Raw genomic sequence first — 25,280 nt, 5'->3', positions numbered from 1 at the left:
CCGCCCCCCCCCCCCCCCCCCCCCCGGTGGCAAATGATTGCCAATCCTTGGTCTAGATGGATAAATTGGAAGTCTGTAAATGTGAGATCATTACCATTTGAATACGGCTTTCAGTTAAGTTAAATATGAGGCAACAAGCAAATTGCCTGTCAAGAACGATGGATGAATTTCACATAACAAAAACAAACAAATCGATTTTACTTTTTATATTTATTAAATAAATTAAATATTTATCAAACTTAAATAAAATAGGCCAAACATTTGAAGATACCAATCCCTCCCTGCACTTGCTATCGTCCAGTGGGCCGGAGGTGGACCTGCCCATGCTGCCACCCGACCACCACCTGCTCCTCTCTTTCCTGGGCAAGGGCAAGGGCAGGTGAGCTCTGTGCCTCACAACAGCCGCCCACACCCTGGGGCTTCCTCCATGCTGCCCCTGGGTACCTTCTTCCCTGCTTGTAGCTCAGCACAGGGCCACCACTGTTTGCCCACTGCCTCATGCTTCTGCCTGGCTCCTGCTTTTCCTCAGCTGGCTCCTCCCTCTGCTCTCCCCGCAGTGCCAGGGTCCTGGCACCCTCCCAGGAGGAGCTCAGGAGAAACAGCCCTGGCCCCTGACTTTTTTTCCCAATTCTGGAAATCATCCAGAATTGATTGGGATCATCCTGACATGGTCACTAAACAAATGCTAAGGTTTAGCAAAGACACTTCCCTGAAGACATAAATGTTCTCTCTCTTGCAGTTTTCAAGCTATTCGCATTTAAAAGGCATTACGGACAAACAGGCACACAGACAGATGGACTAAGCGCTTTATATATATAGAATGCTTCCAGAGAAGGAGATAGGGAACTGACCCTGTGCTGTGCTAATTACTCAGACCCCAGTTCAGTAAAGTAGAATAAACATTTGCTTAACTTCATGCATGTGAAATCAGTTAGGGCTATATATGTCTTTAAGAGGTGGCTAGATGAATGCCTTGCTGGGGTCGTTTGACCCCAGTACTTTTTCCTGCCATGGCAGGGGGTTGGACTTGATGATCTGCTCAGGTCCCTTCCGACCCTACCAACTATGAAACTATGTATTTACAAGTAAGCACATGCTTAAGTGCCATGTTGGATTAGTGCCAGAATGCTCAACACTGTGGATCATGCTTTAGGATCAAGCCCTAAATGAGAGTAGAAAATGCAAGTATGTCAGAGCTACCATGTGTGAGAGTGTCTATTGAGGACAAAAGATAGGGTATGTTGTGCCATACACATTTTTTTTTAAGCAAGCCCTCTTCTTCCCTACTGTAATTTAATTAATAATTGATGCCACAGCATGGTCTTTAATGTTTAAACAGCCAGCTTACTTTTGGAAGCTCATACATTTATGATAACTCAAGGGATGGGAATATTTTCATATACCTAACACAATCCTTTTTGGACGAATAATCAGTTCCTCAGAACAAGCTGCTTGTCTACCATCCTGTTGAAGACCTACTAGTTAAAATAGGTTGAGATAATGAGGATCTTATTTATTCAGCTATTGCAAATGAAGCAATTCATCCATCGATTGAAAGAGATCAGCTGCTCTATAAGTAAGTTTTCTAAAACGTGCCTCTTGCTTATGAGACAGTTTGAGGCAAAACGAGATATAGTTCAATTATATTCTCCCTGGCACATGCAGGACATTGTATCACTGTTTCCGTTCTCTAGTGTAATAACTGTCAGTAAAGAGAATATAAATCAAGAACTCTTAACAGGATTACACCATTTTGGCCGAAAATCCTAATTTACTTCGCTCTGACAAACAGTAAGTCCCATTTGCTTTGTAAAATTAAGCGGGGGGGGGTGGGGGTGGAAATAAAGACTGGCTTTCCCTTCATGAAGTAAATATAACTGTTAAACTGTAAAATGTGAACATATGTTCTTCAGTCCAGACAGTCAGTATGAAACTGCATGGTTTGGGTAAGTGTATTTTATACATTTTAAACTATTACTACTGCATGGCTTATAATGGATAAGATGGAAGCTTGGATATGATCCCAGGTACAGCTGGAGTTCAAGCAAGTAATATTTTAATTAAATATACTGTTTTACACAAACAAACCTGAAATGTAATCCCACTAACAAAATATTTCCCTAGATAGATCAGTAGGCAACATATTGTATCCATGGTGTGTGACTGCAGATGGACCGTGTGAGCCTAAGGTGGTCTCAGAAGGACTGTTTGATCATTTTATTACCTATGTTGATATACAAATGTGGATGTTATCCAAGCATTTTAGCCAAGCTAGTATTCTGATATTATTTACAATATTCATTCAGTTCCTCTTGCTTTTTTAATGAAACAATCAAAATGAACCAGATTTCATCACTCTTTGGAGCCTTCTCTATACCTCTCTGCCCATTTCATATATTTGATGAGTTATATATAATAGTATGCTATGGTACACATCCAAATAGAAACTGATATTATGGCTCATGCAGCTGTAATGAAAGATATTACAAATATGTCCAGAGTGTATTCTTAGGCAGGAAGCTTCAGGCTATTCAGAAATTACCTGTTTAAAGAGACACCATCTCCCTAGCATGAATCTCTATCATCCTTCTTTAAACTGAGTGAGGTTTAAAGACAGGTTTAAACCTCACTCAGGTTTACCTTCTTTAAACTGAGTGAGGTTTAAAGACAGGTTTTAAGACAGGCATGGGGATAAGTGGATAGATTAATCAGTTGTAGTCTGAATAACTAAATAACAAGCCTTAATGAGGTGTAAATCGTCATCACACCTCATGGAGTAACAAAGTAACAAGCCTTAATGAACACACAACTGAACCATAGTTCCAAGATCATCTAGCTGGCACACTTTAGTTAGTTTAGCAGTGTCTTTAATAGAAAAGTGAATAGGATTTGCATAGTATAAGTGGCTGCCGGCATGACCTGTGGACATTGTAATTGGCTTCCGCTGTACTATCATCGGATGGTAAATTTTGCATCTTTCTCTGCTGCGCTGGCAGAGAGAACTGAGCCTTCTGCCTTTTGATTTAATTTAAGTGGGAAAAATGAGCATCAGAAGCTCAATCTTGAGTTGATTTCTGGAACGTCAATTCAAGCCAATTATTCCATTGAGGTCAAGAGGATTATGTGAAGGACTAAAAGCTGTATATGTGGAAAGGTACAGGGACTGGGCATGATCATCAGGCTCTAATATTGTTTTCTTAATGTTTGCTAACATTTTCTTCAGTCAAAGCTTTAACTTCTTGTTTCCCATATTTCTCAAAATTGAGGACATTCTGCAACTTGGACAAGCCTGCCCTGAGCACAGGGCATCCCTGAGCTACAAGGCTATAGGAAAACAACAGGAATTGATTGTGACCCAGAGACCTGCAATTTCTGCTGTGCTCCCTGCTTGCCCTGAGGGTGGGGGGTAGATTTTTTCCTCTCATTAAAGAGAGTCATTTCCTCTCCTGCCTGCCACCTGTCTAGGTACTCTATCCAGTATCTAGCTCAGATGGCCGACTACATCATCTATGAACGCCCTTGTGGCCCTTCCTTGGGAGCCCAAGGTCATACTGACATTGACTATTCTACCTGTTGCTGGCTCTCTGGCCCTTATGCCTCCAACATATGAGTGTGGCAACAGTTGCTTGATCATCCAGTAAAGGCATAGGTACACAAACCAGTCATTGTGAGGTAAGCCAGGGTGCAGATTTACAGTATAGTAGCCCAACCCCACAGTCACTGCCCAAGTGTGCGCTCAACCCACAATAAGAAGGGGGTGGCTCACCCCACTGCCCCTGAGAGGCAAGCTACCTCACACTTCTTGCAAGGGTAAGAGAGTGCTAACAGGTGCTCTCTTGCCCCTGGGTCAGACATCTCAGGGTCTCTGGCATAGTGTAAATTCACAACCCAGCTAACCTAACAGTAACTTATTCATGTTTCCATACCCTAGGTAAGGTAGGTGGAGACACAGCTTCTCCTTTTGGCCCTTTCCCACTCCTGCTTTTGCAGCCCCTAACGTCCTTGCCTGGTCAGTAACTATCTAACTAATTAATATGTTTTTATGGCTCCCCTCATAGTATTCTGTGTGCATTTCACAGTCTTGAATATATATAGCCTCACTTCGCTCCTGTCCTTATTTTACAGATGGGGAAGTAGAAGCACAGAAACACTAAGTAACTCACTCAAGCTCATATAGGAAGCCTGTGGCAGAGTAGGGATTTCAATTAAACCTAGCTGACAAAGGCCTAGCTGACCTAACTAACTACTTGACCAGTCTAGCCCTGAGTGTTTTGGATGTTATGGGCATGAAATTTCAGATGATATTGAAGATTTGTGATAATCAGTAAAGATATTAGTATAAAAGGTTAAAAGGAAGCTATGTAAAGTATTAAAATGCACTATAAAAATCTTTAAAATATTGTTTCCCAGACATGAGCTATATAATATTTATCCCGAGTGTTTGTGTATGGTGCTGTATTTATTTAGGTAGATAACTGGGAAAACATGTTATGTGGATTCCGGTAATAGGTGTGCATATAGTGGGTCCTTTGGAGTATAATGAGTCTTATGGGAGTTTTATGTATATAAAATTAATGAGAGACTAGACTCCATAATAAAAGCCTTTAAAGTAAGAATTGTACCTACTGGTTTTGCTTCAATGGCTACTTTTCAAAGTTTGTTAGGTTGGCATATATTTTTTCCTTATGTTTTGTGTTTTAGACCAGGCCTAACCTGCACCTGAAAAATTAGCGTGCTCATTTGTTGCATGGGAAAAATAAACTACTGCTTAATTTAAAAACAATGAGCTCTGTTCTTTGGGGCATCTTGTTTATCAAGATACCTCCTGAGCTGAGACTCTAACAGGCCCAGTTTCAATCTAAGGATATTGTTTACAGCCAAGTTTTAAGCCCCTCGAGATAAGACTTTTTAATGAAAAGTGAATCCAGACTTATTCTTATACACACTTTTTAGCCTTTTTATTGCATGTAAGGAGTGGAAAATAACAGCTGAGATTCCTAAACTCCATCAGTTAGGCTACTTGTGTTAAAATCAGGTATTTCCAATTTTTTCTCAGTTCTGTCAGACTGCTGGGGTCTAGTGTGGTTATTAAATAAAGGGTGGTTAATGATAAATTCCTGTGGTCAAATCCTTTCTTGCTGCCACATTTCTGTGGTGCAAAGGAGGCAGAAAGATGGATTGCATGGGTGAAGGGAGGGTTCCCACTGATTTAAGCAAGTCCCTGTGGGATAGAGCAGGCTTAGTAAGAGCTCAGCCACCAGCATCCAGCAACTGCCATTGGTAAAACAGAAGCCATTACATTACTTTGAAGCTATTACTAGACTGGACTGACTTAGAGGAGACTTAAAGTTACAACCTGGCCAGTCTTGATAAAAGGGGACAGACTGGAAGAACAGAGCTCAGATAGATCTGAGAGGGAGCTCTACGTATTTCTGTATTATTCTTCATACTGCACTTCAGTGCAGACTCAAGTGCCAGTGCACATGAAGGGCTAAAGCACCATGAAGAGCCAAGCGATGCAAACACAGTCATTCAGTTCAAGGAATTTTTCTAGTGCCTAGAGTGAAGCAGCAGTGCTTACATTGTTCAGAACTGGACCATTGAGAGTATGAGAGCCTTAAGGATGAGTGGGGGGTGCTAGTTCTCATTCACTGTTGTGCAGCATCCTGTTGGCAACTACAGCAATCATTTACAGTTATACAGAATACAGTTATCTGTAGCCATTCTCCAGCCTCTGAGAGCTGTGTTCTTTCCCTGTGACCCAGCAATTTTTGTGCTCGTCATTGGATGGCCCTGTTGTAATGATTGAAACCAGGGTTGTGGAGCCAGCACCATATAACTTGCAAACTCTCAGCAGAGCATCCACAAGTGTCGCCCTGACCATAGATGAACTGCTAGAACAGGGGACTGGGAGGCAAAGCTCTTGGTTCGCTGCTTAACTCTGACAGTGATTTCTCTTGCGACTGTCTGCAGCCCAGTTAACCTACATGTAAAAAAGATGCAAAGTTAGATACACATGTATTTTATGTATTACACATGAATACATGTGAATACATGTAAATTCACGTTTATTCGCATGTATTTATATGTATTATGTGTATTCTCATGTATTCACATGTGTTTATGTATTACACAGTACAGTATTTATACTGTTTCCTGCCAATGTTAACTGATGCAAAGAGGAAAGGTTGCAGAAGGACACTAGGGCTGTGTGAAATTTCGCCAGCAGTTTTATTTCGACGCTGTTTTGACTCGTTTCAATCTTGAAACAGCAAAATCAAAACGAAACTGAGAGCTTCAAAACACCCTTGAAACAAAGCGAGGCAAGTCAAAACATTTTGAAGCTCAAGCTGGCCTTGCCTGCAGGGAAACAGAAGCAAAAGTAAGGAGAGGGAGGGGGAAGGCGGGGAGGAGTGCTCTTATTATTGACTGTGTAGCTGACCAGTGATTGTCATCCTTCCCTGAGGTCCCTTCCAATCCCACTACTCTGGAGGAGGGATGGAAAAACTGCATAAGAGGCAGCATTGTTTGAACTGCCCTGCTTTCCGCCTTGGTGTCAGTTGAGTGAGGGCGCATCTTAACACACAGACAGTGTCACCCACCAATGTCATGAGTTTTGCCTGTCAGCAGCTAGGGGTGCAGGGCCCCAGAACCCCTGTACCAATCTCCTTGAAGCTGGCAGGCTTCATGATGCAGCAGGGGCTAGCAGGCCTGCAGCTTTCACCCTGCTGCACCTTAACACACATAGTGTCACCCATGTCATGAGGTTTGCTTGTCAGCAGCTTGAGGTGCAGTTCCCTCAAACCCCTGCACTGATCTCCTTGAAACTTAGCAGGCTTTGTGGCCTCAGCAGGGTCTAGCATGCCTGCAGTTTTGACCCCACTGGGGCTTAACACATACACGTGACATGAGTTTTTTGCTTTCAAGACTTTGAGGTGCAGTTTCACTGAAACCCCTGCTCCTATCTCCTTGGGACTTGGCAGACTTCATGCCCTCAGAAGGGGCTACCATGCCTGCAAGTTTCATTCAAATCAGGCTAGAAATGACAAAGCTTTGGGCTGTTTTGTGCTTCCCCATTATAGCCTATGGGCAAAACGCTGAAACAGCCTTGAAACAGCAGAAGTGTTTTGCTGAAACGAAACAGAACAGCAGTTTCGAATCAAAATGAAATTCGAAATGAAACCCTGTTCTGTCGAAACGTAAGTCAAAAGGGAATGGTGCCATTTTACACAGCCCGAAAGGACACCATCCCTGAAGTCTACATGGATGTTCAGGAGCAGGGGGAAGAGGAGAGAATAGGGGAAGATTAAACATCTTTAAAGGTCCTCATGTTCTTTTGGAGATGTACAAAACCTTTAGATGAACAGTTAGTCAAGGCAGCAAGCCTTAGGCATCAGGATAAAATATTATTTGGGGGGGCTAGGAGTGCTGGAGGTGTGGGGGCAGGGTGCAGGGGGCGGTGCATGGTGGTGCAGGATGTGTCAACCTGACCCCACCCCTTCTTGCCACACATGGCAGTGGAGGAGCATGTGACGGGGGCACTGGGCATGGTGCTGTGATGGCGGGGCATGGCAGTGATGCTGGAGCCACGTTTGGGGGGGCCAAACCCCATTAGCCCCAGTCTTCTGCCACCTATGAAGCAAACCTTCCTGCTCTTTTCTGAGCTTTGCTGTTTGGGGGGCCAAGGATTTAATCTTCCTCAAAGTGCTGTTAAAAAATTCCCTCTTTGGGGTTAGGGAAACCAAAGCATACATTTCCATGTCTTTCCATATGTACATACTTGCACTGTCCCTCACGGTTATGTCATGTATTCTCTCCCTTGTGATGTATTTTCTATATTTTACATATTGAGATCTGAGTAGACAGGGTTGATTAAATGACTTCCAGCAAGTTCATACAAGAATTCTGAAGCGGGAATTGAACTCCGTCTTTTGAGTTCCTCTCCAATACCTACTGCTTTCTAAAACAGTGCTCTTCTTCTGCCAGTTTGCCAGCAAGCAGCAAGAGAAATTGTAATAATCATTTCACTTTCAATAAATACCCAGCTACCTGAAGTGGTTGAAGAAGGAAACCACACAAGATGTGGGCCTTTGCATTGTGAAAACATTTACATTAAATTTTCTCACATGGCAGTGTTGATCTCAACTTAAATATGAAGGAGGGTAGGGAAGTAGAGGCTAGTGATAGCTCTTGCATTGTTCTGGGGAAAGCCAGAGCTCAGTGAAGACTTCTAGTCAACTCCATAGGATATAGCTGACCTCTGTCAAGTTAAGTTTTACTGTTTAGTCACAAAAGGGATTGAACCCGTAGAAAACAACGAAGATGCAGCATCCCAATGGATTAGTCTAGTAAGCTAAAACCATGCAGAATCCTGCAGCATCACTAATGCAAGCTTGCTTAAATAAATGTCTTTATACTCTATTTACCTGAATACAAGATGATCCTGAATGGAAGATGACTCCCCAGTAATTAGATTCTATGTATGCAAGCATTATACATTTATTATAGTTTTCCATGTATAGAATCAAATGACTGGAGGATCATCTTAAATTCATCCCTCCTCACCCCACTACTGCAGGTTGGGGGGGGAAAGAGGGATGAGGGGGGCAGTAATGGTACAGACAGTTGGGGCATGTAGTGGGGTAGGCAGTGAGAGGCAGGCAGGTTGCCCCCTGCTGTCTGCCCCTCCCCACTTACCTTCTTGTGCCTGCCCCCTCCCCGCCCACTGCTCACAGCCTCAGGCTGTCCTTATTCTCCCTTTCTCTGTTTCCCCTTCCTCCATGCCACTTTCTCCACTTGCAGCCTCAGGTCCCCCACTGCTGCTGCAGGGCTGCACTGTACCCCAGGCCACAGCAGGGACCGAGTGTGCTGGCATGGACCAAAAGTATAGTGGAGGGTGGCAAAGAAGGAGAAAAAGGAAAAAGCAGCACTGGTGTGTGTGTGTGTGCAGGCGGGGGGGAGGAGGGGGTGTTCTCAAGCAGTGGGGAGGGGTAGGGGGGGGCAGGTGGGGGTCCCGCTGAGGGGTGGGGGGGGACAGGTGCGGCTCCAGTTCCAGCCCCCAACCCTGGCTTGGGGCTGGAGCTGCAGCAGCTGCCTGCCCCTGCCTACCCCCATTTCCTCATGCTCGATTATAAGGTGAAAAGCTTTTTCCCCTATGTTAAATGGGGTTGGGGGGAAGGGGGAAGACCTCATCTTCTAATCGAGTAAATATTCTAATTCACTAATGCCTGGAATCACCATTTAAGACTGAAGCGCGTTTGCCCCAAGCATAGACATAGCCTCCACATGTTGTGAAAACTGGCTTTTGTCCCAGGGCACATTCATTCAAAACTGTCAAGAGAAACAAATTCAGGGAAAGGAAGCAGAGACGCAGGGAAATATAGGGAGCCTATACACGGGCAGCGATTAATCGAGTCTGTTGAAGCGTGGTAATTACCACACTCCAGCAGACTCCAGCATCACATGTATCAGCATCCCACACTGAAAAATGGCAGTGGGGGCACTTTAACTAAAGCTTGTTCAACGAGCTTTAGTTAAAGCACCCCTGCTGCCATTTGTTGGCGCAGGCACGCTGATATATGTGACGCTCTGGATGCTTTAATTAGAGCGGCTCTCGGAGCTCTTGAACCAAGAGCCTTCCCTCTTGGGGCTGCTTTAATTCAAGCATGCCGTCCCCCCCTCCCAGAGCACGTGTATAAATGCCCAAAGAGGGTTGTCCAAAGTCACCTGACTGGTCATATACACTAGTACCCGCTTATGCTCACCTATGCTTGCTTCTGCTCTCCTTCCTCCCCCACTTCTAGCATGAGACTTATTTAGATGCTTGGAGCTCATACAAATGAGAGCATGTGGGCGCGTGGAGAGTGGGCGATTGTTTGCTCTACTATGTTTATATCTGACAGTGAAGCTACAGTGCTTTCCAGTGCCAATGCACAGTACTAGGACAGTGTTACAGAAGCACATTATGAAATGTTGCAGGCTCAATGGTTGAAGCCTTGTTGGGGTATTTTTTTTTATTGTTGTTCTCCCCTCACAGATTGTGGATGGCAAATTGTGGTTCCAGTTGGACTGTGGAAGTGGCCCGGGAATCCTGGGAATTTCTGGCAGGGCTGTGAACGATGGGAGCTGGCACTCGGTCTTCCTGGAGCTGAATCGGAATTTCACAAGCCTGTCGCTGGATGATAGCTACGTGGAGCGGCGCAAGGCCCCCCTGTACTTCCAGACTCTGAGTACCGATAGCTCTGTCTACTTTGGAGCCCAGGTGCAAGTAGATAACGTCCGGAGTCTGACTGACAAGAGGACAACGCAGGTCCTGAGCGGCTTTCAAGGCTGCCTGGACTCGGTTGTCCTGAATAACAACGAACTGCCGCTCCAGAACAAGCGCAGCAGCTTTGCAGAAGTTGTTGGCTTGACTGAATTGAAGCTTGGCTGTGTTTTATACCCGGACGCATGCGAGAGGAATCCGTGCCTGAATGGAGGGAGCTGTACCAGTGTGCCATCTGGTGGTAAATACCTTGCATTACATTTTGCTTTTTGGGGGGGATTCTATCTTTCCCATGCAGTTTATTGTACCAAAAGTCTTTTTATGCAGCAACAAGCTGGAGAGGTCTCAGAAACACTATAAAAGTCTGTTAGGTTTTATAAACTTTATAAAAGCTACTAACTTCATCAGTAACAACCAAATGATATCCGTTCCAATTGCATTAGTGTTCACTGAAAATTGGAGGCTGGTATAATGTTATTTATATTGAAACCAATAGAATGAGAATTGCAGCAGTTCTTAGTTGAGGGTTTCAAAATCCCTTTACAGCACCAAAGGTTGTAAACAAAACTAGTGATTTCTAACACTCGTCACAGATTGCGCAGTATAATCGCCCTTCTCTTGCTCTCAAGCTGCTACAGATTGTTGCCAAGCCCCCCGCCCCCCACAACACCTCAGTCCTCTTGTGTGTTAGAACCTAATTTAATTACATATATACATGTGAAATCATGAGTCCATGCCATTATAAACTAGGCAAGGATAGATATGAAAGCCTCCTCAAGGGACTGTGTGCTTCATGGTCTAGGAAATGAGATGTAAAGATTTAGGGCAGGGGTGTCAAACATATGGCCCACAGAGCTGCCCTATCCAAGCCATGGTACTCTCAGCATGGCAGGAATTTGAGGGTGGGGTAGAGGGAAGCAGAATCTGGGGCAGCTGTTGGCAGCAGGGTGTCAAACAAGGTCTGTACCAACACAAAACCACTTGCTACCACCACAGTAACTGGCCCCACACAGCTGCCACTTGCCCCATGGATTTGTCACTGACCTGGAAGATGGGATGGAGGTCACCCTCAGTAAGTTTGCAGATGACACCAAGCTGGGGGGAGTAGTAGATATGCTGAAGGGTAGGGTTAGGATTCAGAGAGATCTAGACAAATTGGAGGACTGGACCAAAATAAATCTCATGAGGTTCAAAAAGGATAAGTACAAAGTCCTGCACTTAGGACAGAAAAGTCCCATGCACCAGTACAGGCTGGGCACTGACTGGCTGGGCAGCAGCTCTGCAGAAAAGGACCTGGGGGTACAGTGGACAATAAGCTGAATATGAGCCAGCAGTGTGCCCTTGCACCCTTGTTGCCAAGAAGGCCTACTGCATACCGGGTTGCATTGGTAGGAGTGTTTCCAGCAGAGGTCCCTTGCAGCCCTAATTTTCTATGATTCTATGGATCCCCTTGGTCTGGATCTGGCCGCCACAGCATGGATGAATTTGACACCCCTGATATAGGGTATTTAATCAAATCATGTCTATGTTTGAGGCTGCTTGACAGCTTGAGTCAAGCTGATGAGGTAGCATCAGCCTGTTTCCTAATGAACACAACACTTGTCAATCTCCTCAAAGAGAAGGAGCATGGCACAGGTGTGGAGAAAGATCTACCTTATCACGGGTGAGATAGGACTCTCTCCAAGTCAACATTTGCAGCATGCCAGCAGAGATGTGTTCTTGGCCAGTATACAATAATCCTGTGACTGTTTTATGGATAATGGGGGCTTTTCTCTCCCTATCAGGCTGGTATCACCTTGTACTTCCTGTTATTGGGTGCCTGTAGACGTGCGGGGATGCTGCTCCGATGTGCTTTAATTAGCATACTAATTAGCCATCACATCTCGTGTATTCAGTGTCCCCACACTTCAGAATGGTGGCAGGGGCACTTTAACTAAAGCTTGCTAAATTAGTTTTAGTTAAAGGGTCTCCCCCCCACCATTTTGAAGCGTGGGACATTGAATACACAAGACGCTACGGGCGCTTTAAGTAGAGTGGCTTTCAGAGCTGCTGTAAGTAAAGCACCACTCCCCTGCTTTCACTCCCAGATAATGTGGAAAAACACCCAGTGAGCCCACAAGGCCTGGTACTTCCTTGTCAGCTCTCTCCAGGAACTGACTAGAAGAGTCTAGGAGAAGGAGGATCAGCAGGACGGTTTTCTAGCCTGAACTGTCCTTTCCTTTCCATTCCCTTCCCTGGCTCTTGCCACCAGGGTCTCTCTGCATGGCATCCATTGTCTCCTTGGGCCCCTTTACACAGCACTGGCCTCTATCTCTGCTAGGTGTCTGTGCCCTATCTGATTACTTTGTTCTAGATGCAGGACCTTCAAGTCAATCCCTATGGGGATTTTTTGCCCATGGTATTTAGTTGTCTTCTAGGCTCTTAGCTCCTCTTCTCAAATGAAGGGGTAAATTTAGGTTGCTTTCAACATTATGCTCCTGGGATTGAAATAGGCTATCAGTCCCAGGAGCTAGGCTACCCACACACACAGGGAGTCCCAATGACTTCCTCGTCAACCTCCTTCTGGCAAAGGCTGTAAGGCCTTTTTCTAATCCATATATGAATCAAGATTAGATTCATGCAGGATTTGATATTAGATCAGCGGGTTTGTCCTGATATCTCTGTTCAACAACCCAGGAGCCTTGGTTATGAACAGATGGCCTTCACCTCAGTTCTTAGCTTGGCATCCAGTCTAACTGTTGAATTCAGGTCCCTGTGGCCTCTCCTTCACTTGTGGCATCAGCTTGTCATTGCCTGAAAGGGCTCAGCTACCACTCCCAGTTATCAAATAGTTTCACACTTTTCCTAATCTTCTATTAATGATAGTAGATACATTGCATTTATTTATTGCTTTCCAGTGCCGGTCCTCCACAGACATATAATTTGATTGAACTGAAATCCACTTTAAAAAACAGTAAAAAGAAGAAGAAAAAAAAAAAAACAACCCTGCAAAATGTGCACACTTCAGTGCCTGTTTCCTACTTTAAAAAAAAAAAAAGTTTGCTCTTCCACATTTTTACATGAAAATACAGGAGCAAGGTTATGGCTTTTACCTGGGGAAAGGTGGTGTTCCAACTCAGTGTTTCTGTGTAGCAGACAGCTATAATTGGCTTATCTCCACTTGCTGAACATACGATAGGAAAACTGCTAGTGATGTAGTGATGACAGAACTGAACAGCCCATTGGGCATGTGTCCCAATAGCACCTGGGGAGAGCAAATTAATGTTTTAAATGGTGTAACAGTAGCTTTTGGAGGACCCCCTTCCCTCAGCTGCAGACAGAATGCTTCCCAGGAACTGTGCCTTTGCAAACATACCTTCTTTACAACTTCATCCTTATGAGCTGTAATTTGGTCCACAGAACACTGCTGCATCCAGATATTAAACACCAAGCTTCATAGTTTGTCTTAGTTTAAAGCAAGTAAGATTAAGGGTGTGCTAATGAAGGCAGAGGCCTTGCTATCAATGGAAGAAAGTGCAAAGACAGTTAAAAGCAATAAACCCACAGTGGTATAACGTGTTGTGAAGTACACATTAGTTGCAACATTTGTCCTTGGGTGTTTAAGGCCCTTTCTCTACAAAGTTAAGAAAAAAGCAGAATGGGCAATGCCCAATAAAGGGGAAGAAAAGTCATTCAGAGTGCAAAAGAGGCAGCAGCTTTCTAGAAAACTGCTCAACAAGATTATTTAAATCCCCATGGAGTAAAGACATAACAAATACCTGACTTCAGCTCAGATTCCTTATATTCTAAATTAGGTCAAACGTTCAGCAAGCTGGAGCGAGTGTGAACAGCTCCTTCTATTGATTTCACTTGAGTCTATTTACAGTATTGCTCAGCAATCTCATGATGAGTAAATTGAAACCTTTCTAACAAACCATTTTCCAGTAATTCTTTTTTTCCACCATCATGTGCACTGCCCACTTACAAAGGGGCAGTAGAAAAAAGCATGCTGTTCTGAATGTTGGGTCTGTTTTGTTATTAGAGTGACACAAACAGTTCATGTCAAGATAATTCACTACTGAAATCCAGGCACGAAAGCTATTTAAGCTTGCATATGTTAGTGCCTCAATGAGGGGCAAGTGCCCTGAGGGGATATTTCAGCTGTCTCTTGTTAAGAAATCTGTTTGCTGTTTTTACTGTCTCAGCAGTATATGTAAATAAAGGATTGTTATAGTGCTATAATTCGAAAGCAATGGGCCTTAACTATACTTCAGTGGTGCTATAGCCCAGCCCCACTACAAGTCAGGGCCATTTCTTTCCAGTAGGCAAAGTAATTCTGATAGTGTGAGCTGTTCCCAGTATATAAAAAGGGCATATAATTAAATTGGATAGAAGGGACAACCCAACACCATGTCAAATGCTAGTTATGTCACCACAAATTGTAACATGCTTTTAAGGATGGCAGGACATTGTATTTGCTGGCGGAGATGTTAGCACCCGCAATGGATTTAAAATAAAATGAAATGAAATAAACAAGGCTTCATTTTTATCTTAAGAAAGGAAGCAGCAGTTTTACTGTTTGGGGAAAAACCCATAAAGAACGTTGTCGCCTGACTTCAGTGATAACAGGCTCAGGACCCACAGGTCAGCACTTTCAAGTAGCCCGTTGAAAGTGCTGTAGAAAGTGCTACTCCATATGAAGCAAGGTGTCAAAATCTCTCTCTTAATGATCAATGTTTTAGCATTACAATATAATTTATTTTAATGAATTCAGTCCTCTGATTTGTATTTTATAAATAAAATTCTACATCTACACAGGCTTTAAGATCCCTTTCCCTATAAAAAAAATGCTATTCTGCTTTATAGTGAAATTAAGAGAAAAATTAGAGAGCTTGGATTAATAGCTGAATTTAAAAGAAAACATCCAAACCAAGCTTGCTCAAACCTTACAACATCAAAGAATTGCTGGTGTTATATCAGAAGCTATGGGGGTCGTGCCTGAATTGCAATTTACTTTGCATACATTAATTATTTAGAATAATTGCATACCTCCCTAATAATATCTCTGTTGTGTCATCTTCCTTCCTGAATAGAAATGATTTATCATTTCTGTTCACAGGCAGTAAAAACATGGCCATCCAGCTTTGGCTTTATCCCTCAGTTACAGGAAAACAGGTCATTTTAGAGCCATACTTTAGGACTTTGCAATGTATACAGGCCCTCAAGTCTTGCTTCAGACACACTATTATAGGTCTACATTGCAGCCACTGTTTTGACTGAGGCTCAGACCTGAGCTAGCTTTAAAAAAACTGGCTTGGGTCTGGCTGGAAGTGCAGGTGTAGCATCGTGGAGCTCAGCACCAGTGGTAAAACCCATGCCTAAAGCTAAATAAATAGTCAAGTTGTCAGCCTGCCATCTGTTTGCTGTCCTCAAGCTACTTAGCGGAAAGCTAGCTTGAGTGTGTCTACACAACCTGCCATCCTGTCTCAGAAGTGCTGCAGCATGGACATAGCCCTAGAGAGAAAAAAAATGTCCCATCTGAAGGGGAAAAGGCAAATCCCAACAGGTCAGAGTTTAATACGGAGAACACAGAGCGAGGCTGAGCCCAGAGGCTTCTGTCACAGGCTCTCTGGCTCTCCAGAATAAGCGGTGGACCCTGAATGACTTGAACAACTTAGAAGCTAAAGACAGTAATCTGCCCGTGGGTAAAAGGCCCATCGATACAGAGAACTTCTGATTGACCTCTCTGGGAGTTAAGGTCCTGGATGGAGGATAGCAGGATCTAAGATGATATCAATTAGTGAAGGGCTACAGACCTGTATGGGAATTTAGAGCTTTAACATCAAGCGATTGGTATAGGGTACCAAAGCCATAACATAGGCATAGGCAGGAATAAGAACAGCTATTTGAATTGTATCAGGAAGAAAGATTATCTTGCAGGCAAAGGAGTGGAGGCAGAAGACCAGAGTTACATTTCTAGCTCTGTTGCCCATTTTCTGTCTGACTTTGGGCAAGCCTATAAATTTTGCAATCATTTACAAAATGTGCAAAATAACATTGCATAAGGCCCTTGTGAGGTAAAAGTCTATTAATGCTTATGAGATACACTTGGGTGATGGCTAATAAATGCCAAGACTAGGTACAGACTGTGGCAGGGCACCTTTGGGTGCCTGCTTGCAGCAGGACACCTGTGGTTCCTGCCACTCAGAGGGCCTGAGTAGGCAGCAGAGGCAGCCTGCAGGTGGCTGCACTCCCCAGCCAGGAGTCATGTGGCCAGCAGGAGACTGCTGCTTGGGGAAGATGGCTTAGCTGTTAGCAATAAGAGCAAGCTCGAGCAGTAAAGCCAGCAGCAGTAGTGGCAAGCAGTCGGAGGCAGGACATCGGCCAATTGGAGCTGCTGCTCAGGGACACCTGGAGGACAGGGTAAAAACTATGGGGATGGCAGAAGGTTCCTGGTCCTGGCGAATGACCTAAAATTAAACCCTGCTGGGGTTAGATGGTATGGTAGGGCTGCTTCTGGCAGGACAGCTTCCAGAAAATGCCACACCTGTGCCTCCCTAGTGAAGGGTGAGTGAGTATGGGTGCTAGAAAGCCTCAGCCACTGTTGTCTTGTGGGTTACCCTATGGAGGGGAAAAAAGCACAGGGGCCAAGGCCCACTGAGTGGGACCCAAGGTGAGGCCCACGCCCATTAAGTGGGGCCTGAGGCAGGGTCCAGGTAAGCTGACAGATGCTGGAGGCCCAAAGGGATGTAATGCCCACAAGGGTCCAGGTGCATCGACAGATATCTGAGGCCTGAACAGCCATAGGCTGAGTTAGGGGGGCCTAAGTAAGTCATCAGACACCTGAGGCCCAAAGGTCCCAGTGAGGGGGCAGAGTAGTAGGGACCCAGCGGCTGTGTAGAGTACAGCCTTAAAACAGTCTGAAGAGCTGCACGTGGGCTGACTGGACTAGCCGCAGCTGGCAGTCATGTAGAGTAGGGCCTTAAGATGGCCCGAAGGACTGCACGCGAGCTGACCGAAATAGCTGGGGTGGAGGCCTCAGTAAGGCGGTGTGAGTTAAGGCCCAGGCATGTCCAAGGACACCTCAGGCCTAGTTGGGCCAGAGGCCAGAGTGGCCCAGTCAGGGGTGGGGGGAGTGATGGTGGAATTTGGATGCCATCTGCAAATCATGGGACACGGTATAAGGGAAGGTCAGGAGCCATGTAATATGTCCTTGGCACTGGGCTTTAAAATGGCCTCCTGCCTTAAAATAAACAACCTATTGTTTACACCAGTGTTTCTCAACCTTTTAAATAGCAAGCACTCCCTAACTTCTGAAAATTTGAGTAAGTACCCCAACATTAACTTTTCCAGGGGATTTTATATTTACAGACTAATGTGTGCCATATGTTGGAAGAAGGGCTATGTATATAAGGATGTGATATGACAGATATCTGATCTGGTGTGGGTAGGGTTGCCACCTTTTACACCAGGGGTGCACAACTCAAGTATGTACCTGGGCTTGAGGTGATGCTGGCCAAAGCCAGGAAGACTGAACACCAAATTATTACTGGGGAATTTAATTTTTTTAATTGCACCAAATTTTTTGCCATAGTTTTGAGGGAGAGAGAGAGAGTGTTGGGGTACCCACGTACCCCTGCTGTGTCTTGTGTACCCCCAGGGGTACACATACCACAGGTTGAGAAACTATGGTTTACATCAAGGCATGGCAGGAGAGTGTAGGTGGGCAGACTGCCCAGATAGGGAGGTGGGCCAGCATGGTGCCTGGCCCTGATAGTCACCCTGTTACACAGACAGTCAAAAAGCCCAAGATGGAATCAATCTAAGTTACACGGTTTTCTATAAGTGGCATATTTTAGATCAGTAGTGAACAGAGCACACATTCACCTTTTGGGGGGGGTGTCGGGGGGGGGGGCAAATCTTAGACTGGGTTTTGCCTTTTTTGAATCAGCCCGTGTGCGCTGAACTTCTGTTCTGTTACAAGCATAGACTGATTTTGTGTGCTGAACTTCTGATCTGTTATGGGTATAGACCTGTGTCTGATCACTTATGCCAGTAAAAGTGTAATGTCTGTACCTGGCCCTAGATTACACAAAAAGAGCAACATTCACAGAACATTATGGCTGTGTCCACACATGGTATGGATGTTTGATTCCCTGGGGACAACGAGCAGTGGTGCACCTTGCACTACCACTACTTGTCCCCAGGGAACACGCATACCATTCACACACTGGTGCGTGGGAAGTTACCCCAAGGGCAATAGGAAAGGCTGGGACCAGCACTGGGGTGGCTCCAGCAGCCTTACCTGGGGTCTCGGGGGCCTCTCAGAGCTGCAACAGCAATTCTGATGCGCAGAGCCTGGCTGGCAGCTGCAGCACGGGTTCAGGCAGCCTGGCTCTGCTTTTGAGTCGCGTGTGCTGCCTGTGTGTGCTGCTCCTCTTTTTTTCTCTGCAGGTTTTTTTGACTCCTGGATATCCAAGGATCAAAGAAAAAAACCATGCTTCTCCCTTGCAGTGCAGAGAACACCTGAACATTCAGTACATAGCACAGCAGACACATACCACACAGCCACATTTATCTGGACATGGCCAGCGAGTACAAACCTGACCACTGAAAAAGGCTGTGGAACCTTTCTGCTGTAGTCTTGAAAGTCACAGTCATAGACTTTTTTTTTTTCTCACAGGACCGTGCCTCATGTCGTACCCAGGATAGATGTCACTCACTTTATTAGCATCCTAGCCTCATTACTCATTGAGCCTCCAGGTCTTATTTACTGTGCACTAATCCAGCCCTGCTCTGACAACCGCATTAGAAATTTATGTACAGGCTTTTTTATGGAACTCTTCATTAGTATCTACTGCTCATGACCATTAAGTTAATTTATCTTCACAACGCTTCATGAGTTGAGGGGGTGGTATTATTGCAGGTTATGGATGGGGAACTGAGGCGCAACAAAGATTTAGGTCAGAAGATTCCGCTAATGGTGGTTGTCCACTTCAAGACATCTTCAACTTGATTTATGTTCACAGTACAGCTCTGACTGACTGCAGCCATATCTATTGGTGCTCAGCATTTCTGCAGATCAAATCCAGGTAGGCTAGGCCTCCAGAAAAGGAAGAGAACACATTTAGAGTTGGATTGTATTCTGCTTATTTAGCCTGTAAGTGTACTTAGATGACTAAATGCAATTCTATTACATGCTGCTCTAATCCCTGAGAAGCAGTTAATTGAAAAGATGGGTGGATCCTCCTCCTCTGCAGTGGTTTTTCCTGACTTGGTATTGGGGTGCAGCACCTGGGGCCATTGTCTTGTGGGATCAGGCTCCTGAAGTCCCAGGAGCAAGGACTCTGGTGATATCTGTACATGCCAGTGAAGAAGATCAGCTGTGCTAGGACACATCTTGGTACAGCTGATCCTGTTCCAAAGACAGTGTCTGTTTATAGCCTAACTAAATCCACTTAGGCACCTAGGAAGTGGAGGAGAATCTGGCCCTACTGTTCACCTTTGATTTAAAGTTTGGGTTAAGTGACTTGCTCAGCATCACACAAGCTCTACAGCAGGGCCAAGTATAAAGCAGAATTCCCATCAGCAGCATTTAACTGCTTTAATCACGGCATGTTCCTTTTTCCTCTTTTAGTTCCCCCTCTCATTTGCTACTCTTCCAGCTTCTGCACTGAATTAGGCAGGGGTCCTGCAAACAACAGTGTCCTTTGTTACATAGGCCTGATTCATCTGCAGAGCATGTCTTTTCTGGACATTGACTGAAGCAAAATATAGTACAAAATATAATATGTGATTTCATTTTATAGAATCATAGAAAATTAGGGTTGGAAGGGACTTCAGGAGGTCATCTAGTCCAACCCCCTGCTCAAAGCAGGACCAGCCCTAACTAGATCATTCCAGCCAGGGCTTTCTTGGGCCAGGCTTTAAAAACCTCCAAGGATGGAGATGCCACTACCTCTCTGGGTAGCCATTCCAGTGTTTCACCTCCCGCCAAGTGAGACTGTTTTACAGACTGTTTTAGCAGGGTTATAATGTAGTTTTAGTGGTGACATCCCAGGAAATATCTAGAGGCAAGGATTTTTTATAATTGGTTTTAATGGACCAGCTGTCTAGTTGAGAGATCCATTGGGCAAACTTTCAGGCATCAGGAAAGACACCTGTTGCCTGAAAGCTTGTCCAATAGCTCTCCCAGCTATGCAGTTGTCCAGTGAGAGATATCTTGAAAAGTCTTGCCTGCAGACTGTTTTGTAACCCATTTTACAAGGTGACCAAACTGAGGCTTATGTAAACAATCTTAATGCTGACATGTATTAACTTTTCAGTACTCGTCTCTCCTACCTGAACATTGCTCTTTTATTTGAGGTTTTTGTTAGTTAATGTTCCAGATTTTTTTTAAAAGGAAAATGAAAATTCCAGCTTTTGGCACTCTCTTGATGTCCTTGTGATCCAATAGCAGGATTGTTTAGGTCGAGAGCACAGATATCAGCCACTTGAGCTGATGTACTAACTGGTGAGGATGTCATGCGCACAGTCTGGTCAGCACTAAGTGCTGTTATGAGGGAATGGAGCAGTGTTTTAGCCATATAGATGAGAGTCTGGTCTGTACTTGGACATATGAGAAGCTGGGGGAATTTTTTGAGAGGACAGATCTAAGATTTTAGCAGCTAAAGTTTGAGACGTCTGTATCAAGGATGTTCAAGGCTGTTACACTGATACAAATATGGATAGAATTAAAAAGTCATATCCCTGACACACCTGTGCTGCTAAAATACAAATAGAGTGCAAAGGTAGTGATGCTGTTTAAAAACATTACTGGAGCTTTGTTTTGTTCTGTTTTGGTTTTTTTCAATGGGCCTCTGGCCTATTTCCCAGAAACATCTGTACTGATGTGGCTTAAATTCTGCCCAAAAATTTAACATGAAATGCTTACATTTTGCTAAAAAAAGAAACTGAACACAGTGTTAAAATGGGGAGTGCCACACACCCTTAACAATAGACAGCGTTACCATTCATGTATAACAAATGAGAGTGTATCAGCTTCAGTAACAAGATGAATAAAAGGAAGCCAACAGCCACAGGAATAACATAGACAGCCCTACTGTAATCAAATCAAATAGTATTACAAACTTGAATACTAAACTGAGGTTTTTATCAGCCCCAGACAGAAACCTTATGCTGGTAAGGTCTGAAATTATACATACAGTTTACTTCCTTTCAATATAAACAGTGTTACACACATCTGGCCTTGATTAAAGTAAGTGGCGTGTCTGAATAGGCAATGTTACTAGTCTAGTGTGGAGCATTTTTAACAGATATATCAACCTGCTCCAGGAGTGTGGGCAGAATGTGATGAGAGAAAGCTACTGTTTTGTCTCCCCCCCACTTCAGTCTGTGCCCCCTTTCTTTTTTACATAAACAGCATTAAAATCCAGCATGAGAAAAAACTACATTAATGCTTCTGTGCTGCTTTTAATCTTTGGCGCACTTTGGAAACATTAAGGTGTGAATGATTTAATCCCTCTGAGTTAAGCAGGAAGAAAAGGCTGTTTTAGTAAGGTCATGAACTATCTGACTCATGCCCCTAACACATACGCACCTTATAAAACATTATGCTTTACAAAAACAATGTAAAGTTCTAAAAGTCATTAACTCTTATTGATTCCTACATGGATTAGGCATTTTAATATTTTTTTTCACCTTTCAGTGACTGGTTATCAGCTTTTCCAGATACAAAGTCTGAATTCTCTGGTTTCAGATCAGGTAAAAGATCCTGACTATAAATCCACAGAAATGAATTGGTTCCAAAGTTCTTGTTTGAAATATATGGAAATCCATTTTAGTAACTGCTTGAATAATGACATGTCACTGCTTATTTTAAAAGAAGATAAAATAATATTGAGGTGTGTGGGACATGTTTGACGGAAGATAACTCTGGCCTCAAAAGCAACCTGGAGTCTATAGGAATACATCAAAATGCAAAACAGGGAGAGCTCCCTTTCCATTCCATTGCCTCAGTATATCGCTCAGCTCTCCAAACAACTGGATTTGGGCTGGATTAAGGGAAAGCCTATTTCTGAACATCTGAATTTGAATTTGTCAGGTCTAATTGCACAGCATGGAAACCACATCCTGGGAACCACTGTAAAAGCAAATACATGTTGCAGAAGAAGGCCAACTTGTACTGCACGTAACAGATGGAAGCAGGAGTATAGATGTGTTAAAAAGAATTGGCAAGTCTGGAACATCCTCTTTAATAATGTAGTAAGCCTGCAGATAGGCAGCAATTCAGAAGTTCATACTGGGACTTCTACCAACATGACATACTCACGCCGCAGTTACCTGCATAGTCATCCCATCTGCTACAATGACATGGTACCCTACTCACACCTCATTTGGCTCAGGGGGTGTCAAGCAAATGTAGGTGTAGATGGAAAATACCATAACTGCAATCACTTACTATAGCTCCCTTTTTTTGTTAGAGCACCAAAGCACTGGCTTGAGAGTCCTTGTATCTTTTGTTGAAAACAATGGAAGAAAGGAAGGTACCAAAGTCAAAATGAAGGAGTGAAGTTCATAGCTGGCAGGATTGAAGTTGACAGAGTTATTATAAGGTGGTGCTACTGAACAGCGTACCCATTCATCCATCTGAGGGCTGTCTAGCTTGTATGAAGCCCATGAGGGGTTAGCTTGTGTTCCCCAGCCGGCTGGTCCAGGAACTGTTCCCTCCACCGCCTCCCCTGCCATCTTTCTTCTGCTGCTGTTTGGGTCTTTGGGCTTGCACTCCCCACCACCAGCTTTTGCTTCCTGCTTCCACCCCTGGTGGGGGAACACCCTTCAGGGCCCAGGGAATCTGTGTTCCAGGTACTTGGGGGGCCAGGGTGTTCCCTATACGTCATGGTGCAATGCAGCATGGAGGCCGGGAGATATCTGCTGTGCAGCATGTGGCTTGCACATGTGTGTGGCCTGGAGGCATGCAGAAGTTGGACTCTGACCCAGCTGAAGGGAAGGTCCAAGACATCTAAGGTAGTTATTGATAGAGAGAAACATGCTATTAAATTGTATTCCATTAAGCAAAATCAAGAGGAAAAAATACACCTGAAAGTGCTGATATTGTATAATTATTGATAGTAAGACATTTTTTTTCAGTGCTTTCTGTCTTCTTCCTTTGATCCTTTTTGAAACAGGACATTATTGATTGTTATTTTCACACCTGGATGAATAATCTTAAGCATTTATACCCTTACTTCGATTGCCAGATGTCTGGCCTAAGTTTTATAAGATGTTAAACATCTATGACCCCCCCCACACACACACTGACCTCCTTGCAAATTGGACCATATAATTTGATTATTATTGGTTATTAGCTGCTAGATTATTTGAAATGTACTCTTTTCAGTATAGGCGCCTTCAGTGAAGGCAGCTATCATTAACACTGGCTGTCTTTGGAAAAGGAACAGATTCATTTTGTTTTTCTTATTACAATGGCAAAGAAACAATGGATAATTGGGTGTGTCTGCATGAGACATTTAACTTCGCATTTGCATAGTTTACTGTGAAGTAAGCACATGCATCTACATGCACATGCTTACTTTGCAGTAAACCTCCCTCATTCTGAGTAAATTTGCTACCTTCAAATGAAAGTAGCAGATTTACTCAGGATTAGTAACAGCACCATAGTACTTGTGTAGATCATAGTTTCTCAACCTGTGGTATGTGTACTGCTGGGGGTATGTAAAACAGGCAGGGGATATGTGGGTATCCCAACACTCCTTTCTCTTGCCTTCTTTTTCTCTCTCTCTCTCTCTCACCCTCAAAACTATGGCAAAAAATTTGGTGCAATTTAAAAAATTAAATTCCCCAGTAATAATTTGGTGTTCAGCCCTCCTGGCTTTGGCCAGCATCACCTCTAGCCCAGGTACATACTTGAGTTGTGCACCCCGGATGTAAAAAGTGGCAACCCTACCCACACCAGATCAGACATCTGTCATATCATGGCCTTATATACACAGCCGTTCTTCTAACATATGGCACACATTAGTCTGTAAATATAAAATCCCCTGGAAAAGTTAATGTTGGGGTACTTATTAACATTTTCAGAAGTTAGGGGGTACTTGCTACTTAAAAGGTTGAGAAACACTGGTGTAGATGACAGATTGGGAGCAAAATCAGCTCCCAGTCAGCCATCTAGTAGGAGGTGGCAGATAGCTCTCTGCCCATGGGAGCTGCCTGCTGCCAGGATGGGCTCTGCTGCAGGAGCCCAGATGACGACTATGTCCTCCTGCCCTGGCAGCAGGAAGCCCCAAGCCCGCTGCTCCCAGATCGTGACTGGGGAGTGGGGCGGGGAGACCCTTATGTGCCAGCCCGAATCCCATAACCATGAGACTCAGGCTGGGAGATAAGGGTCTCCCAGGCCACACCTCATGACAGTGAAGCTGGTGCTGGGAGCTCCCTGCTGGCAGGGGCAAGGGCAGGGGATCCTGTTCCCCGCCCAGCTCTGTGAGCATGGAGCTGGGGGTGGGGAGGAGAGGGGAATGCAGTATGTCTAAAGAAAATTAGATTTGTTTAAAAAAATCTTTGTATGTTAATAATGATCAACATAGATAATGACATTTAAAAAACCAAATTAATTAACATTATTTAATGTTATCATTTAGGCCAGTCAGTCTTACCTCGATCCTGGGCAAGCTGTTCGAGGAAATTATTCTGGCACACATCCAGAAGGGGCCAGCAGGGAAGTGCATGCTCAGGGGCAACCAGCACGGGTTCATCAGCGGCAAGTCATGTCAGACCAGCCTGGTGGCCTTCTACGATCAGGTCACTAAACCACTGGATGCAGGGGTAGCAGTGGATATAGTCTTCCTGGACTTCCGGAAGGCTTTCGACACTGTCTCTCACCCCGTTCTCATTAGGAAACTGGGGGACTGTGGCGTAGACACCCACACAGTCCAATGGGTCGCCAACTGGCTAGAGAGCCGCACCCAGAGGGTGGTAGTGGATGGGTCCTTCTCGGCCTGGAAGGACGTGGGCAGTGGGG

General features: G+C 44.4%; 1 protein-coding gene across 1 annotated transcript in view; it reads left to right on the top strand.

Annotated features, from left to right (window-relative positions):
- The window catches only part of LOC102385662 (protocadherin Fat 3), a 641,364-nt gene that overhangs the window by 598,827 nt on the left and 17,257 nt on the right, over positions 1-25,280 (top strand). The window contains 1 exon segment of the mRNA XM_025200838.1: positions 10,037-10,505. Within this exon segment, the coding sequence (XP_025056623.1) occupies positions 10,037-10,505 (469 nt within the window).

This window comes from Alligator sinensis, unplaced genomic scaffold (assembly GCF_000455745.1).
Source record: "Alligator sinensis unplaced genomic scaffold, ASM45574v1 scaffold602_1, whole genome shotgun sequence".
Classification (NCBI taxonomy): domain Eukaryota; kingdom Metazoa; phylum Chordata; order Crocodylia; family Alligatoridae; genus Alligator; species Alligator sinensis.
Note: the sequence above shows the minus strand (reverse complement) of the source record. Positions and strands in the feature narration are given on the sequence as shown.